Raw genomic sequence first — 20,256 nt, 5'->3', positions numbered from 1 at the left:
TCTTCATTTTACTTTGTTGATCTTACCATCCTTAAAGGAATTTATAAATCCTGATCAGAGTTAAAGTGTAAACAAAGAAAATTATTTAGGTAATTATTTTTTACGAAGAACCTTGTTGATAAGATCTTCAAAGAAGAATAATCAGCAAAATGAAACTGGTGATATATGGCTCCCTAAGCTGCTATCTGATCACTTGACTTAGTATTAAAAAAATTTGAACAAGGAATCTGAAGGTTCACCTAATCTCTCTATGACTCTCCACATGAGACTTAACAAAGTAAGTACTTGATATGATGCCAAGTAATTTTGGAGTTTCATTTCACGCATTGGAAAACTTTAGTCTGACAAGATATTTAGAAATAATAAACTTATTAAATAAAATATTTAAAGATATTCATGTTTGAATTACGTGATTTAAAAGTCCTGCTGTGCTACCCAACTGAGTCATATTCATAGATAAGTTTCTTACATGACATGAGTCATATTCATAGATAAGTTTCTTACATGGGTTGTAAAACATTTAATTTATTTTATTAAGGACATACTGTGTTAAAACACTAAGACACAGGGAATACAAAACTCAACAACACAAAGTCCCTAGAATGTAAAGTTTACATTCTAGACTTTAGAAAATACCAGGATACTGTCATCTAGACTTGAGCTTGCCGTCCAGGAGCAGTACTGCTCTATGGTCCTATCAGTAGATGTTCTGTACAAATGGCACATTGTATCTATAAGGTATTTATGGGGAAAGGGACAGCTGATAGAAGGGCTAGAAACATCCCACATTCTGCTGGAAGAATGGTTCTTTACCTTTCTGCTGTTATACACTTATGAGTGTCAAGGCCTGGTTCAGTTTTAGCTTGATAGTTAAGGAACTGCACCATTGGGAGCAGCTTCTTCCCAAAACTTTTTCTCCAGTTCTCAGTTGGGTAGGGTTTTTGATCTTATATTCAACTTTTGGCTTCTATAACATGGCAAGTTGGTCTAACAGAGTATTGCATCTAGAATACAACTGATTCTAGTTCTCTCACCTGCTGAATAGTCTCAGACAATTTATAACTTTTTGAAGATTCAGTATACAATGATGTTTCTGAGGATTAGACAGTTATTGTTAGTTAGGGTTAGAGAAAATATGAAGCATCTACCACATGATGGTCACTAGAACTAATTTTATTCAAATTAGACCAAAACTCAGACCTTGTTGGGAAGTTCATATGTTGATTACATATCTGGACCAACATTTTCTTTCCTTGGTACAATTAATTATCTACATTATTTTCTGATCATTTAAATTTTTTAAATGGTATTAGAAGATAATCTGTTCACTGTTTGGATTTAACTATGGAAAGTTATTTGGAGTATTATTTTGGCCAGACATATTACTATTTACAGTTTACTTTAAAATTATTCTGCAAAGTGGCTGAATTTGGCATTTTAAAACTCCATGTCAGAGCAATTCTAAATAGGGTAATTAACTGAAAGGCCTTGATTAGGACAGTGTGGTAAATAGGAATCTGCCTTTTCCAGTGTAGAAGTGCCTCATCTGTTAAATTACTCATGTTCTGAATCTGCGGTGACTTATTTTAATTTGGACTCAATTTATCCACTAACCTCAGACCAGAGTTATACTCCTACCTTGCTAGGCCTCCTTATTTGGGAGAAATTTGAGGAGTGGGCCTCTTTAATGCATTAGTAAAATGACAGCTTCTCAGGTTCACTTGGGACATGACATAGCTGCCAGTCCGGTTCTTTGAGCTCAGACTCTATTACTGATCATGACTCAGGGTGCTATTTGCTTGTCCTGAATCTTTTTCAAGAGTAAAACAAGAGGAAATTGATTTAATTCGAAACAGGAGAAACTTTGATTAGACACAGCAAAGATGATGAAGCACTAGAAATAAGTTGTCAAGGGAGAATGTAAAGCCTCTGTCCAGTTAGCATTAGTAATAACTAAATATCCAACTTTCTGAAATAGTTAGAAACCTGCCTAGAATGGGAGTGGATGATCTCTTAAGATTCTTTTTACCGCTGGACTTTGATATCTAGTATTCTCAGCATGACTGTGTACTATAATAATAATAAATTTTTAAAAAAAGAGCTAATGAGAATATTTGTAGCTTAAGACAATTTAAGAAAGCAAACTTCTTTTTTATTCAAGACAGCATGGAATAATAAGAAACATTTAGATACTTTGCAAGCCTTAGGGAAATATGCCTTCTGCAGTAAAGAACTTGTCCCCCAAATTATGGAAATGTTACATTAGTGATGATTTGTTTAATGTGTCTGGGCCCAAGCTCTCAATTGGTGACTTGAAACAGATGTGTGGTAGTAGTACTCTTTGTACCCTAGAGGATTATATGGTGATGCGGTCTCTATGGACTCATCAGCAAGTTGTCACCTGTCTGACTAGGCCTTACATGTAGCTCTGGGAGGCAGTGATTGGAGTAGATGCAGAGAGGAGTGGCAAGAGAAGGAGAGAGGAGCCTAGGTTCTTAGTCTTCCAAGGGGATATATGGCAGTTGATTGTTGTCTCTTCTCCTCCAAGCCTTGGGAATCCTGAAGGGAAGAACAGAATCCTCTAATCATAGAGAGCTTCTAAAAACCCAATTAGATTTTTATCCTTCAGTATTTCTTCAACTTTGCATGAAGTATTTGATAACCTCATAAATTCTTCCCCAGTTGGTAAACAAATTCCTCCACTGACATTACTGGGTTGTAAAACATTTAATTTATTTTATTAAGGACATACTGTGTTAAAACACTAAGACACAGGGAATACAAAACTCAACAACACAAAGTCCCTAGAATGTAAAGTTTACATTCTAGACTTTAGAAAATACCAGGATACTGTCATCTAGACTTGAGCTTGCCATCCAGGAGCAGTACTGCTCTATGGTCCTATCAGTAGATGTTCTGTACAAATGGCACATTGTATCTATAAGGTATTTATGGGGAAAGGGACGTACCTAGGTTTTCTGGTAAAAGAGTGATGTCTGTTGTCTTTCTAACTAGGCACAGGCCATGTGATTTGATACTAACACAGGTTTGTGTCACAGATTTTGAATGGCCGCCCTTTTTTTTTTTTTTTTTTTTAGTAAATCTAATTATGATCATGGGCAGATTGTGTATATTTTAATAACCTGGAATTAATACTAGTTTTAGTATTTTAAACTTGGAAAGCAAGGCGCTATCTTTATTCCTGGATAGTCAAAATTATATTTAATCGACTGGTGTTTTGGAATGAGATAAACCAATGTAGGTTTACTATAACCTCTAAGACATCAGTTGGTATGGTCCCCACAAAAATTACCAGACAAGCCTGTGTCCTACAGAAGTTAATTAATCTTACCAGCAAGGGAAAGCACTTTAAAAAGATGTCTTATAACATCTTAGAAAGGGAAGTTATAGAGAAACTTTCATAGGATTAGATTAGGGTTAACATTAGAACTCAGATTATTTTGGGACAGGCTTTCAAAAGCAGAGAATGGGTGGGGATTGGGTAGAATGGTAGATGGCAGTCAGTTTTAACTGGCTTACAGGTTGGGCACAGGCAGAGAGCAGAGACTTTTAGGTGAGTTGTTGACAGAAAACTACTGAGGTGTTCTTTCCAGAGCAGATGGTGTTGGTTCTTGCTTGTTTTATAGTCTTGGTACCAATTTTGATTGCTCAGGCTTGTAAATTAGATTTTTCTCAATTCTATACAATCAAATTGGGTTTAGAGAGATGAATTTGGTTAGCCCTCTTCTGGAGTTCATTTTGATACTGTGTAAACGTGAAAGACAGAAATTTAGGATATTCTTCTAGCTTGTTAGAATATAGAATATATATGTATATATATATTTGATATGAATGTGATCATATGTATATGTATTCCTTGCTAGTTTTATGCATGTTGCTTTATTGGTTTTTTTAATTGGCAATAGTTGGATTTGAAAGAATCCAAGCATAGTACAAAAGATAAAAATCAAGATTTCTTACTTAAATAAATTTCATTTAGTTCTATCTTTAACTTTGTGTCCCTACTGAACATGAGATTTGAAATGATATTGCACAGATGAGCCTCCTCAGCACTTTAAGCAGAGGTTGAAGAGATAATTATATTTGAGGTCTGTTTGGAAAATGTCATAGTCAAGACTACAGGACAAAACTTGGGATAGTACTGTTGAGAAACAGGTAGTATGTGCATAAAAGTCAACAACTCTGTTATGTATGTGTAAACACAATTATGTGTATATCTATATTTACTTATCCTGTACATATCATCAGATAAGTTTTTCTAAGCTATAAAAAGGCATCTTTTTAGCAGCTATTACCTTAACCTTAATGAGCAACTAAATTACTCTAGATCTGCTTTAATTTAATATGAAGAAGTATATTAAATAAACCATATTATATTCTCAATTAGGGGGCTGTCACATTAAAGGAGAAAGGAAAATCTGTTTTCCATCAGTTATGTTAGAACACAAAGAAGATCTATGTAGCTCTATGTTATCCTATAGCGTGTTAATCAGATACAAGGTGTGACGGAAGCCAGTTACAAAGAGTTCTCCTGATAGTGAACAGGCTCTGATAATAGGCTGGTTAAGGCTTCACAATGTTTCTGTGGTTAAGTAGTAAACAAAATGATGTAGGACTTCAAAAAGGATGGCACATTCCATTTAAAATCAAACCATAAGTCTTTCATGACACTTTAGTTTTTATAGAAACTGAGTGCTTAAGATCATGTCAGGAGCTGAGAAGAGAAAATAAAAAACAAAGCATGTGTACCTTTAAATACAAGACAGACTCGAGTCTCAAAGCAAGGATATCAGGGTACCCTTGTTGTAAAAAGAAGCATTTCAAAAATGAAGAAAAAACAACTATATTCCTGGAGTATTTCCACAATGGCTTGATAAGTTTTTATGACATATCTTGGCTGTGGTTGAGCTATGACATCCCTGAATTCCCAGCTATTTCCTGACAATGGGGGGAAGGGGTGTTTAAGAGAGAAGGAGAGATTTGGGGGAGAAGGGTTAGAGAGAACAGATTTTAATTGATATATGTTGACTTTGTTAAATTTTTGACACTGGATATTCTTTTAGAGTTGCTATTTAATTTTTTAAAATAAACTCCTTAGACTGCAGGTATTCTTCAGTTTTGGGTGATAATTATTTCAACAGCTTTATGAAATAATGGTATTAATCATAGATTTTTATTTATAGCATGTTAGAACTTCAGTAAATCTTAGATTTGTTTCATTTTAGAAATGAAAAATCTGAGACCAAAAGGTATTAAAATACTGTAGAAGGTTGCTTATTTCTATTAGTATCAGAGCTAAACACAGAACCCAGGCCTCCTAACTCCTAATCCAATGTTCTTTGAATTATACCTTACCATAATATCATTAATACCTATAAATTCAGACTCTGAGACACAAAAGAAACTGCCTTTGCCATGGCTGCTAAACTATACTCATTGTGGATAAAGAAGATAGTTGAGGCATGATAAAGCTTTTACTGGTTTTCACTAAAATGGAAGAGAAAGAAAAAAAATAAAGTGGGAGGAGATCACGGGAGAGGAGCACGCCTAGAGACCAGGGCTGGGGAAGAGTTACATGTAGTAGGTTGTTAACATGATTTTAGGAAAGTAGATCTTCATTTTGAGATTGTCTTTTTTACATTTTTAGTCTTAAAATAGTCTTTTCTAGACAAATAATAGTAGGTGGCAGTTGATTTACATTTAGCATCAGTCCCCAAAATTTGTTTTTCAAACTTTCCCAAAATCTAAAACTCTTGGGACCACTGTCCCAGCCTATTAGTTTAGTACTAAGTAGACTCTTAACAGCCATAAGCTAAAATATTTCATATTCAAGAAACCTGGAGTATAAAAATCAGTGTTTCAGAAACATAAAGATCAAAAGCCAGCATTGCATAGTTAAACAGTACTATCTCATTTGATTTTCACTAATGTTTACTACAAAGGAAAAGGAGAAGTCAATTATTTAAACCAATATTGTGTTCCTCATAACTTACTTCATTCCAAAATGCTATATTTGGTAAACATTCAAATACCTGAAGCTGTATTATCACAACCTAGAGGAAATTTTTATGGCACAAGTACAATATATTAATAATGTTTCATACTTAGGTTCTAAATCTTAAAAATACATATTTTAAAATATTTCCTAAAGTTAGCAATTACTATTGGAATTAAGAAAGTCGTTGAAAATCGATAGGATATATACAGTATTTATTATGAGTCTAGCTAGGTAATGGTATGGGTATTTTCTCTACAGTTTTTAGCTTTCAATAATGAAATAGTTTTACAGTTATAAATATTTTCAAAAAGTCTTGTTATAACTGCTTGAGACTTTAAGGCCATAATACTGGTTGGTCAAGGTTTTTTTGCCATTTTCTTTGCTATGATCTATAACAACAAGCCACACATACTTACTAAATCTTAAGATTACCTCTCATGAAAACTCCTCTTGTCATTGTTGTGGATTCACTATAGTAGGAATCTGTAATCTTTGGATCATCTGCAAAACATAATTTTCTATATCCTACATGATTACGCAGCTTGGTGAAGAGTAACATATTTTTTCTACTATTTCCTGAAGGAGAAACTGTTGTTGTTTTCTGAAGAGCTAAGCAGGCAGCCATAGTGTTTTCATTGTGATCCTGTAAACAGTAATGCACACATTAATCATTACGTTAGTCATAGAACATTAAACCTGTAGTTTTATAGTACAAAAATACTTAAAAATTAGAATAAAATTATTTTTTTAAAAGGGCAGTACAGGGATGCCTGGGTGGCTCAGTCATTAAACATCTGCCTTGGGCTCAGGTCATGATCCCAGGGTCCTGGGATCGAGCCCCATATCGGGCTCCCTGCTCTGCGGGAAGCCTGCTTCTCCCTCACCCACTCCCCCTGCTTGTGCTTCTGCTCTCACCCTCTCTCTCTCTCTCTGTCAAATAAATAAATAAAATCTTAAAAAAAAAAAAGGGGGGCAGTACAGTCTGCATCATTGCTACTATACTTTTTGGCCTTGTAATGTTAAGATATGCCTTGGTTCTATGAATTTATTCAGTTATAAACTGATCCAAAAAAAATGGTAAAAACTTTAAAGGAATTCAGATTGCATAAAGGTAGTCTAATTACATTTAGTGATAGGTCTGTGCTAACTCACTGCCTTGGAAAATCAGCTTCCCCAAGACACTAATAAATCAAGCTTTAGTGTCAAAAGTTAGCCATGGATGCTCATGGATTTTTTGGTTTGTGTGTTTGGACTTCTGTCAAATGGTTAGATAGTCTGTGGATAGATGGTCTCTTTTTAAAATCTAAGCCTTGTATGTGTACGTTCATTAATAAGAACATTGCTGTAAGCTTGAAGGGTGATAAGAAAGTTTAAGATTGAAGAAAATAGCATCTTTGTTACACATTTCTACATTTATTACTGTATTTTTATTATTAGAATAGTAAAATCTTATGAGAAGCATGTAAGATAGTAATGCCCAGAATAAGCATGATTTTTTTTTCTTTGTGCAGAGCATTACTCACTAGGCTAAATAGATTTTATGGATATGTGATTTAAAGATTTTTTTAATGCTTTTGAGATTTTATTTATTTATTTATTAGAAGAGAGAGAGCACTCGAGTGTGTGCTAGTGTGAGCAGAGAAGGTGGAGAATCCCAAGCAGATTCTGTGCTGAGCATGAGCCAGACACGGGGGCTTGATCTCACAACCCTGGACTATGACCTGAACTGAAAGGAAGAGTCGGATGCTTAACTGACTGAGCCACCCAGGCACCCCGATTTACTTTTAAAATTATACCTATTTCTGTAACATTTCACAAATATTAGTAAGAAGCAAGTTTTACTCTCAGTGGAATAGCAAACCCCATCTTTTCTATGTTTTGAGCACTTGACTGGGTTTTATCTTCTGTTCTTACACTAGGAATCCATATGCTTGAACCTAAATGATAATAAAACAATCAAGTCATATGTTTTTCTGTCATCTTTCTTGAATACTGCTTCATTCAGATAATCAGATTTAAAATTTGTCTGCCAAAATAAAAAGTTTGTTTCATACCTCTTGCCAAGTGAAACAAGCTAGTATTCACAAAAGAAACAATACCTATCAAATTAGTTCCAGTATTTAATGTAGATTTAATAGGATTTCTGGTATTATAAGCATATTCTGGATATTATAAGGCATATTATAAGGCATATATTGGTGACCTGTAACTAACTTATCTTTAAGGAAAAAAGCCAATTAGTATGGAGAATTTCTTGTCCCAAATACCATTTACTTTTTGTGTATGCATTATTTTTTTTATCTTAACGGATAAGTTCATCCTTTTTTCTCTAAGTGTATATGATCAATTCTTCTTAAATTATCTAGCCACTTCTAATATGACAGTAATACATTTGTGTAGCCAACTTTGCAGCTAACACATACACTGTGCCACATAGAGAACCAAAAAGTATACTTGCGAAGTCATGCATTTTAAAGAGGTTCAAAATTATATTTAGCATTTGGGCAAAATTATTTTAAAACTAATCACAGTGCTCATATTGCATAATTAGCACCACTTAGTCTTACATCTAGTTTTGGAAACCCAAAGTGAACCATTCAGATCTGTAGCCAATGAAACTACTTGTAACAACATCTCTGTGCTATTATCTTTTTAATTCTCTCTTTCCCTTACACCCTCCCATGTGCAGCCAGGTCAGACCGAACATGATTGAGAATACCATGTGTTGTAAAATAAACTTACCAGACCAGAAGCTACTTCCTCTCAAATCACTGCTTGGTCAACAATTCAACACATTCGTAGAACCTTAGAGCTGAAAGGTGACCTTGGAGTTCATTTATTATATTCTCATTACTAAAGAATCCATTCTGCAGTGACCCTGACAAATATTCATTTGTCCTGTGTTTAATTACCTTTTCCACATTGCTAGCCCAAGGTTTACAATGCTGTGATAGCCACAGCTAGCTGTGTGCACTTAAGTTAATTCAGTGTTCCGGGCCTCGTTTTCTCATTTATAACATGACAATAATTATAGTGCTTAATTCAGAGAGCTGTCACTTCAGTTAATTAACAGTAATGGCTAACATTAAGTGTTTTCAATATGGGTTTTCTAAATGCTTTATATGTATTATCTCATTTTATCAGAACAACTTATGTGTAATCAGTAAATGGATGATTATGTAAATTATCATCATATCTGTTCACTGTAAGCGTACCAACAAGATGGGATTTGGTTTTAGCATTTATTGTTTATATCTAAATTGTCAATTTCAAATATAGGTTAAAATTGTAGATGTAACTTGGAGTAAAAAAAAACTCTTTTGGGGCACCAGGCTGGCTCAGTCAGTTAAGTGTCCAACTCTTGGTTTTAGCTCAGGTGGTGATCTCGTGGGTCCTGAGGTTGAGCCCCGCCTTTGACTCCAAGTGCTGAGGGGGGAGTCTGCTTGAAAATTCTCTCCCTCTGCCCCTCTCCCCACTCTCGCAGGCATGCACGCGCTCTCTTTTTCTCTATAATAAATAAATCTTTAAAAAAAAAAAAAACCTCAGTGATTTAAATATTGAAATTATAACAGCTGGATTAGTAAATGTTTATTATTTTAAAAGTAAAATGCAATAGGGCGCCTGGGTGGCTCAGTCGTTAAGCGTCTGCCTTCGGCTCAGGTCATGATCCCAGGGTCCTGGGATCGAGTCCGGCATCAGGCTCCCTGCTCGGTGGGGAGTCTGCTTCTCCCTCTCCTTCTGCCTCTGCTTGTGTGCTCTCTCTCTCCTTCTTTGTCAAATAAATAAATAAAATCTTAAAAAAAAAAAAAAAAGTAAAATGCAATAATGTTTATAATCTATCTTTTATACAATTAAATTTTAAACAATTATATCAGGAAATAGATTGAGAACTAATAGGAATGTTAATATTTAACTATTAAAAAAAGAAAGCTTAATAATTTGGCAGGAAAACTGCCATTAGTAGTATCATAGCCAAAAAAATTTTCTACTTCCCCCTCAGTCAAAAAGGGGCATCTATTATAGTTTCAAAGATGTACAGTATAGAACACACAGTCTGACAGCTGATACTGCTAAGAGATTTATCGATAATGTGAAACTTCTAAAATTTAACAAGTAAAATTTTAACAAGATAATAATAAAGTTACATTCTTATAAAATTTTAGACTTATTCTTACATCCCAGAAATTCCTTCTGTGATGACAGTTTTTTACTTTGAGCCTCAGCTTTGAATGAAAATTGCTCAGTATTTAACTAAAACGTGTATTTGATCCATCTGTTAATTACCATGATCATCTTGACTATGGGAGGACAGTACTATTGCCTGGGACCTTTCCAACTCCTTTCTAGATAACTAAAAAATGTTACAGATGTGACAGAGGAATTTAAAACTAGGATCCTAGAGTTAGAATGACAAGAAATACCTTGAAATCTTTTTTTTTTTTTAATCTATGCCATCAGTGGACCTGTCCATTAATTGTTAAGTGAATACACTAGTCAGAAGTAGCCACAATCTGTGGCAAAAGTCGACAGCTAGATAGGTTCAGCTGTAGCTAACAGTAACTTGCCAAAAAGTCCTTCAGAAATGTTCACCAAGGGCATTCTCTGTGAACAGGTTTTAGAGATACAGCAGTAAAGAAGTCACAATCTTGCTCCTCAGGAGTTCATGATTGGAGGAGGAAATAGACATTTAAAGAAGTAATTATGAATAAGATAATGTTATTTTATCCTTTTAGAATTTGTTTAGAATTCAATTTAATATTTAATATATAATTTAATATAATAAATTTGTTTTCCCTGGTAAACCATTTCAGTAGTTAGGAGACATACCTTTCTTTCCTACTGAAAAGTGTTTATCTCAAAAGAGATGTAGTGAAAGATGTCATTTTAATGCTTAACCACCTATCATTAGTGCTGCAAGTAATTATAGCCACAAATTTCTTTGAGAGTTGAAGTCTGATTGCTTACCTAAATTCTGAACAGGTATTTCTAATGTTCCCTTTGACCCAAACAAAGAACCTCCAAATTAGTACTATTCTCTGAGGGCCGAGGTAGTTCCTTTATAAGCTTACATAATAATACTTGACTATTTGTTTTCAATAGGAATATGATGAAGAATGGGCTAAGAAAATTCAGAGTGAAAAGTTTCGCTGGCATAACTCACAGTGGCTAGAGATGGTAGAGAGCCGTCAGATGGATGAGAGTGAGCAGTACTTGTATGGTGATGATCGAATTGAGCCATACATCCATGAAGGGGATATTCTTGAAAGACCTGACCTTTTCTATAACTCAGGTAAGATGATAACCAAAGCAAAATTAAACAGTTTGTGTGCTATCAATAGGGATTTTGGTCGACCAACCTTTCTCATTCCCAAGCTTTGGAAGTACTTCTTGTAGTATATAAATGGACTTCTGCAAATGATTTCAGAATTACCATCCATACACACCATGCAAACCTATTAACTCACCATTTTTTTTTCCAAGTTAGTCTTTGATGTGATCTCCATAAAAAAAGTTGTACCCAGGAAAATCAATTACTCTTAGTTTATTACTTTCTAGAATGTATAACTTAAAATGACATCCTCAAGGTTTCTGACTTCTGTTTGAAAACATGATACTCATTTTTCTCTATTTGGGATTTATTTAAATGTATAACTTAACTAATTTATGTTTTGTTTTCCAATGTATTTCATTTTGCCATGGTTTTGCTTTAATTTCAAACTAGTAAACTGTACTTGGTTGGGAAGATTCAGACACTTTACAGCCATAGTTTTATCCTTCTAACTCTGCTAGTGTTTTCAGGGTAAAATTTAATTTTTACATAAGTCATACATATATTATAACTGTTGATTCTGCCATACTGCCTTTTTCCAAGGATGAGTTTGGCACAAAGATTGGTAAGTTTCTGCATATTCTGGCTTTCAAAGTGTTGCACTGTTGCCAATATTAATATTACTTCATTTAACTCATTTAGTTGAGAGGAAGAAAAGGATTTCTAATTAAGATCTGTAGCAGGTTGGATATGAAAAGCATTAAGATATTATGTCTGAATTAATGGCTTATTTTTCCCCCTGCTGTATATTCATTCACACTTTGTTTTCATAACTTTGTTTTGTGCAAATTGCCCATAAACACTGTATTATTTTTATACTTGATATAGATACTAGAATCTTGGAAAATTGATACTTTACTTTAAAAACTAAATGGATATCTTCCTAACTGAACTTTACAGTAGTTATGAAATACTGTCTTGTGTTTCAAACCAGATGGAGTAGATCATTAATTTCAGCCAACCAGAATGTCTTAGTTCAGTAATGGCAAGCAGCTGTTCCTTACATACTCAGATATTCATGAAGTAAAATAATGTAAAATATATATGATATGAATTTTTTTGTTAACAGGAATCAGAATTCTATGGAATCAGGTTTCTTGCTTTGAAGATTGATAGCTACTTTTCAGTGTGAATCAATTACTAGTTTCCAAAACTGAATAAAACTTTTAACCATCTCAGTATTCAGCTTTGTTGTTTTAATATGATTAGAACTTCAGAACAAATTTCTAAAAAATTATACCACATTCCCAGAATTAATTCACTTAGGTTAACCTCTTAAAATGAAAGTCATAAACATTTTTCTGAGATATTTTATAATTAAAATGTACAACTTATGCTTTTGTGAGAGATCTGAATTATATATATTTTTTATATATCAAAATTTAGAAGCAGCCACAGCTGATGGAAAAATAAATAAATTTAAGCATTTGAAGAGTGGGATATTATCATTAGATATCCTCATATTTTTTTTTTTAATCTCTGTAGACTGATGTTATAGGAGACATTTTTCAGTGGAAGTTACATTGCTATTAGTTTAATAAAGATAAAGGTCTCATATCAAGCCATCTGTATTATTTTAGTTTATTAATTATTTTACCTAGTTTATTTTCCATGAATAATTCAGCTAAATGAATCTTTGTGGTATCTCTTAATATGTGTCATGGAAATCTAGATAATAGCAGCCTCTTGTCTTTCATTGTGTGCAGTTGCATCTTCAGAAACACCAGAGAAATTTGTAAAACTGCAGATTTGTTTGAACACTTGAACCATCTTATTTAAGTCCCTGGTCCCCATGAAACTGTAGGCTGCTTCTGATAAGAGCAGCCTTAGTAGCTTTTCAGCCACAAAAGTTAAGATAAATGGCCCGTGATTCCTTGGGTCTTATCTTTTATGTTAAAATGAAATAACATTTGTTGCTTCCTAGTCATCAGTATTGCCCTCTATATTTTCAAACTGTTAAATATGTCAAAATATATGATTCTCTCTTGCTTTCATCTTTAAAAAGGATCTTAGTATTGTCATATGAAAATAAGAATCTAGTATCTCCTTTAGTTACAGTATTTTTTCCTTAGAGTCTAAAATTATTGTGATTGTAGTCACTGAGTAATTTCCTGTTGCATCATAAAAATGATGCTATTTGCTTTAAACATGTTTACCCACAGAGGAAGTGTAATTTATAAAGCTGTATTGCTACTACGTATTTCTAAATGACTTTACTTTTTTGTTGTTTTTTCATCACCTTGCTGAATGTTCTTATTCTTAGCATTTAATATGTAAATACATTTCTGGAATATGAAGCTTACAGTGCTTTGTTTCTGTCTCAGGATTATTGTAAAACCATAGTTTTCATTTACCTATATGTTTCTCTGATATGTCTTATTAGGTGTAGCCCAGTAAATTATTATTTTTCTATTTTAGTAATTTCTTTTGCTCATTTTCTTCATTATTAATATCTATTTTCTCCCACAAGTCACAATTTCACCTTTGGCTAGTTCACTAAAGAGCCCAATATTATGTTTTCATTTAACTTAAAAAAAAAAAGTTTATTTCAGTAACAATGTATATAAGAAGATACTGAGTTTTTGTATTTTTTACCTTTATTCACAATGTCTATAAGCCAGTTTTTTAACTGACTCGCAAAAATCAGAAGGTTGATAAATTACCTGTGTTCACAATAAATTTGCTTTGATTTCATTCTTGCTCTAGTATATACCCCATTTTACTCATTACCATATTTATCATCATTACTGGGAGCACCTCAAAAAGGTGTATTGTATAACTATGGTCTAAAAGGTTTCATATAATTTAATAACCTAAATGTTTATAATGCTCTACAGCTTACAGAGTGCTCTGGTGTATATCATCTCTGTCTTCTGTTTGTTCTCTGGTAGTTTAAATGTTCCATGAAATTCTTTGGTTCGTTGTTGCTATCAAGGTTAGAGTAGGAGCTTTAGAAGGACACTCTTAGATTTATCTAGACTTTATAGTCAAGAATATATGATTCCTTTTTATTACTTCTATAAAAGAATTAACTTTGGATGCAGAATGCTAAGAAACAAATAGATAATTCCAAAGAAGTTGAGGTGTTTGAGTTGAGGATTTAATTAAGGTGTAATTTAACTTTTATTCCTCATTCTAGTAAAAGGATTGTTCATATAGCAGAGCTGCCTAAATTTTGTCAAGACATTATAAAGGACACACTAGAAGCTATAGTTTACTGAATGAATTGCTGTGCTCTCGGAATTAAAAATTAATTTCAGAAGAATAAATTTACTCTTTCTTACTTACATAATGTCAGGTTTATTATATTAATCCTAATTGTATTCTAGGTTTATAACGTTGCTGGCTGAATTTTTAAACTTAGACATTTTTAGTTTGATCTCTTTTTCATGAGCTCCTAGTTTGTAGTTCTCTGTATTCCCTTTATCCTTTTGCTACTCATTTTCCCTTTGAAAACAATGGGAGCTCTGAATCAAAATGAAGATTTTGAGAAATTGACAACAGTTTTTCATTTAATTTCTTCTTAATCTGGCTTAACATTAGGTCATATTTCATGTATAAACTTTTAAACTATAATTCACGTATCTTTTTATTTGGTTGTATTTATTTTCTGGATGTTAGAATCTTTTATGCTACTGGCATGCTGAATATCTTTGTATTCACTTTCAAAGTGTGATAAATATTTTATTTTGTCACTTTACTTAGTTGTGTTCCTCTGAAAGTGGCAGATTTCTTAAATTTTGATCTTCAATTATTTGGTTTTAATTTAACAGAGGAACTATTGATTTTTGTGGTCTTAACCTTGTTAATTTTAGCCACACTCCTAAGAACTCTTCAATTCATGTAAAATATTATTCTAACTGCTTAACTCTCAATCTATTGTGTCTTGGCATTTCCCATAATTTCATTTTTTGTAACTCTTTGGTGTTTTGCTGATCTTTTGATTTATCAACTTTTTGAAGACATGGAAACTGGACTAAATATTAGAAACTTTTAAGCTACCTCTTAAGTATTTAAAATTTACTAAAGAAATAAGAGAAATACCGAAGATATTCGTTAGCAATTCAACAATTATATAATAATACAAATCTTTAGTGTACAATATGTAACAAATAAGTGGTACAGGAGTCATATGGAAATACAAATCACCTCACTTATTCACTTGCCAACACTATTACTTAATTTTACCATTCACTTGATTTGTAATAATAATAACTTTACTCCTCAAATAGATTTTATCATTAATTGCTACCTATCTTTCAAGACTCAAATCAGTTCTCTGCCTCCCTCCTCCCCAAGTAAGATTTTCTAACCCCTACAGAACACAGTAATCTCTTTATACCATCCTCTGCCTCCAGTACTCATTCAGTACATAACATTCATTCCTGTTGTATATCATTTATTAATGAAATGTATTATTTAACTGTATCTTAAGTGTTTGTCTGATATTTCACTTAATCTAAAATTCTTGAAAACAGAAATTATATATTGCAACTTTTTGTATTTCCCACAGAACCTAGCAGAGTATTATTATGCAAATGGTAGGTGTAAAATGATCATCTGGTGACTAAATAATTTGCTTACTATGTGTCAACTTTATAAACAATGTTGTGAGTTTGACCTAGCCAACATTTATCTAGAGGTCACCTAACAACCCAGAATACTTTCAGAAAAGGAAACTTTAAAAGGCCTGAGAGCTTTCCAAGTAATTATTACAAAAGCCACATACTGAAATACATTTCTTCTATGCCCAGGTTAGCCCGGAAACCATTACTTAGAGCTTTTTCCCTCAAATTCTTTTCTTATTCTTAACTTATTCATAATTCTATCAATAATAGGTTATCTGGTTTCTTAGATTAGAATAAATAAGAAAGTAGTATCATTCTAAAATCAGCAGGAAGCAATAATAAAGACTTAGATAAAGGAAAGGAGCACTTTATAAACAAAGAAAAGAACTCCTCGAAAGCATTGTGGTGTAGAGCCAAATTAGTATAGGTAGTCAAATATATCTAATAACCTAGGGCATGACAAAAAAGTAATTTATACTTATAATGAAGATTAAGTCATCAAGAGGTAACAAATTATGTTCAATATACTTTTTAAAAACACAGAGAATATAAAATATACTTACATTTCTAACCCAAGTTTGTGTGTGTGTTTTCAGGTTGGCACTGAAAGTGTCAAGCATTGCTTATTTAGAAATTAAGTTACTTGAAATATCTAATTTCTTAATTATTCTACACAAATGAAGCTGTCTGGGTATAAAATGTTGCTCTTTACTGACACCATGCTATTTAATGTCTCCCTGTCTTTATTCATTGTTTCCTTAGCCTAGACCATCCTTACTATCCTACACTACCTCACTTCACCCCTATCTTTTATCTATTTTTTACACAAGAGTATAAGTCCCTTGAAGGTAGAGATTGTCTTATTTATCTCTGTGCTAGTATAGTACTACCACATAGTAGGTGCTCAATAAATGTTCAGTTGTTTTGCTGCATTGTTGTGAACGCTTAAGTATGTATGGTCTTCTGCTCATATTCCCAGAGAGAGAAGCATTAAATATATAGATTATTTTCTGTTGTGTTGCTTGATTGAGTAGTTTCCTTTTTATTCCCTACCAATATGTTTCACTATTTACCAATTTTCCTTCTTTCTAGATGGATTAATTGCTTCTGAAGGAGCCATAAGTCCAGATTTCTTCAATGATTATCACCTTCAAAATGGAGATGTAGTTGGGCAGCATTCATTTCCTGGCAGGTAAATACTTCCAAGAAAAATCTAATATATGGTGTTTCACTTGTTTTTGAAAAATAGAATTCTCTTCACTCCCCCATTTCTCTATTTTCATTAAAGAGGAAAAAATCCTCAACATTTTCAAGAATGTGCTTGTTTGATATTAAATTAACTTATGGAGTCACATTTTCTATATTAAAAAAATGGAGATCGCAGATCTGGAAAAAAAAATGCTTCATCACTTTGGAAAATACAGGCTGTCCATTGAAATAGACAGTACCTTTGCCAAATTAATGAACTAGATTGTTTCCTAAGTGTTTTCCAAAGCCAATAAAATACAAGAACACAATACATGTATTTTAATAATTATTCAGATATCACTGTTTTTAGAAGTTGACATTTTGATTCAATTAAAGACTGTTCTTCCCTGCATGGCATTCAAATAAAAGATTTAAAGAAAAAAAAAATATGGCATTTCAGCATTGTTCTACAATTATGGTAAAGTTTCTCCCAGCAGATATCTCATTTCATTACTAGTGTCATGGATTTTTAAAATTTTATCAGAAAGTGTGTACAATATTTTCCTCTTCATATCATTCTTAGAGGTATAATATTTTAATTTAGTCTGTTGAAATTTCACATTATATTGGTTCGATGAATAGGTGGAGTCTTAGTTGCCCTTAAGACTCTTTTTTTCTTTAAAAAAATTGTGACCAATATGTTATAATTCTTAATGATCACTTATAATAAGCCATTTTAATCCAATAATTATTGCAAGCAATATTGATCATCTGTTGTGTATAATCTATTTTATGAATATTCTTCATTTATTTTAACCTGCACAGCAACATTTTAAAGCAAGTATTATTATAGCCATTTTACGTGCTCGCTTCGGCAGCACATATATTATAGCCATTTTACAAATGAAGAAATCAAGGCTCTAATAATTTAAGTTTAAATAGTCAACTCACAAAAGTAGGGTGGTAGAGAAAAAATTTGAACTCCGGTCTATATATCTCCAAATTTTAGGTTCTTTATAGTATAACATGATGCCTAATTTGGAAGGAAACATAACATACTATAGTGACTTTTTAAGTGTTTTTGTCTTTTTTTTTTTTTTTTACCACAACTCACATTAAGAAATACATTTCATATTGCAACCTAGTGCATGCACAAAGATATGTTTATATATATGTTTATATATTTGTTTATGTACATATATACCTATACATATAATAAAACAAAAAATTTTTTTAATGGTAATTACTCTTAGTACCTGCAATGCACTATTCTGTTTCATTTTTGAAATGCAGATTGCAACCTACTATATGATTTCATAGTTCATTGATGGTTGTGACCCAAAGTTTAAAAGCATGTTGAAAACTTAGGAGTATTACATGAAACGCAGTATAACCTTATATATAGTTCAGTATTCTGTAGTGGACTTTAAATAAATAATAACACTTCAGAAATAGTTTCATTGGTGTACTGGGTTTTCATGGTAAGAAACTCTTGCCTCAGGACATAAAAGTTAAACATGGTTAAATATCAGAAAGCATATGGCTTTTGATTGCTTCAGATGTTTCTGTCTATATTAGCTATAATTATTTAAATAGAGGCTCTGTTTAATCATTGTAACTACTATACTCCATGTGACAATTCACTGTAAAAATGTTTTCTGAAACATAATTGGAAAAGGAAGAAGTGATTTGGGTGTATAATCCCAATTATTTATATTGGAATTTTTGCTGATAACATTACAAAATTAATTATTGTGCCATTTATGTTTCACTATGAACAAAAACATTATTTTGGTATCTCCTGCAGATATTGCCGATCTAAAGAAAGCAGACTAATACTAATCATGCATTACTAATTTCAGAAAGACTTGCTTTCATTTTTTTATATGTATATGATTAAGAACCTGAACACTTGGATTAAAATTGAGTATTGAAAACAGTGAATTTATGAGCTCAATTCAACAAAATCTCTCATTTATGGTTTTCAAAAATGGTCATTTTATAAAACAATAAAAGTGTTTTAAGAGATAGTGGTACCCAATGAATAAATTATACATTGTGTCCAAAGATTTCAGGATTTTATTCCCCAGTTCTGTTAATAATTTTTTTTAAAAAAGACTTTGGGAAAGCCTCTTACCTTTGTACTTTCAGTTCCTTCTCAAGGGTAGAAATATTTCAGTTGCTTCTTTTACATCATAAAAGACACATCACAGTGATGTTGGCTTAAAGGATGAGCTAATAAAACATACTATAGACTATTTTTTTCAAATCAAAGGAGTGAAATACTTACTTATTATAATCATTTTGATTTGAGAATTGTTTGACCTGTAAAAAAAAAAAACTTCCCCTGAGAAAGTTAAGTCTTTCATCTCTTGTCTTTTGTAATTTTTCAGGCCTTAAATCACATAACTGTATCATTTTCTCTTTTTATTTCCAGAGGAAATAATTTACAATGAATTTCCTCAGTTTTTTTGTAAGTAATCAAATAAAAAGGGACTGTAAATTGTATCAGTAGAGATACAGAGAAAGTATACAGAATAGCCCAATACTCATAGTTGCTTTTTGCTATAGTTTGTTTTATTGACCTACTCTGGAATCATTTACTCTTTCTTTTATTCAGTCATTTTTGGTTGGTTAGGATTCTCTCTTAATAGGATTTCTGTGCTCTTCTTTGATATTAACAAACTGTGGATCTTAACTCTGGCTTACTTTTTAATTCTGCAAAGATTTAAGTATTTTAAATTGCTACATAATTATTCACATATTTGGCATGATCATTTTGCTGCATACTGTACCAGATGTGAAATTTTAAACTAATGGCTACCATTCAGCTTCTGATATCCAATAGGTAAATTTAAAGCCTATTAGATCACATAACATTGCCTTAAAATACTACTTTTGAAACTTTTTACTTTAAATAGGAATATTTTAAACAAAATAGGAATATTTTTTGAGAAATGTGAACAGAGAATATTGGACTCTTATTCTTCATCTCCTTTGGAAAGATGAGAATATGCAGACTTAATGGGCAACATGAAAAATTTGAGTTAATAATGAAATTTGTAAGTATAATGTCTTGATTGAGTTCTGAATATTGAAAAAAGTGTTCTTTAAATACTTGTAAAAAGAGGAAATGTTACCTATTTTGAAAG

At 32.3% G+C, this 20,256-nt stretch overlaps 1 protein-coding gene across 2 annotated transcripts in view; it reads left to right on the top strand.

Moving 5' to 3' along the window:
- KIFAP3 (kinesin associated protein 3) overlaps positions 1–20,256 on the top strand; it is a 184,772-nt gene that overhangs the window by 137,949 nt on the left and 26,567 nt on the right. For both annotated transcript variants that reach the window (XM_036097963.2, XM_078077942.1), the window contains exons 18-19: positions 11,120–11,309; positions 17,009–17,108. In XM_036097963.2, the coding sequence (XP_035953856.2) occupies positions 11,120–11,309; positions 17,009–17,108 (290 nt within the window). The remainder of the gene's footprint in view (positions 1–11,119; positions 11,310–17,008; positions 17,109–20,256) is intronic.

This window comes from Halichoerus grypus, chromosome 7, assembly GCF_964656455.1.
Source record: "Halichoerus grypus chromosome 7, mHalGry1.hap1.1, whole genome shotgun sequence".
Lineage (NCBI taxonomy): Eukaryota > Metazoa > Chordata > Mammalia > Carnivora > Phocidae > Halichoerus > Halichoerus grypus.
Note: the sequence above shows the minus strand (reverse complement) of the source record. Positions and strands in the feature narration are given on the sequence as shown.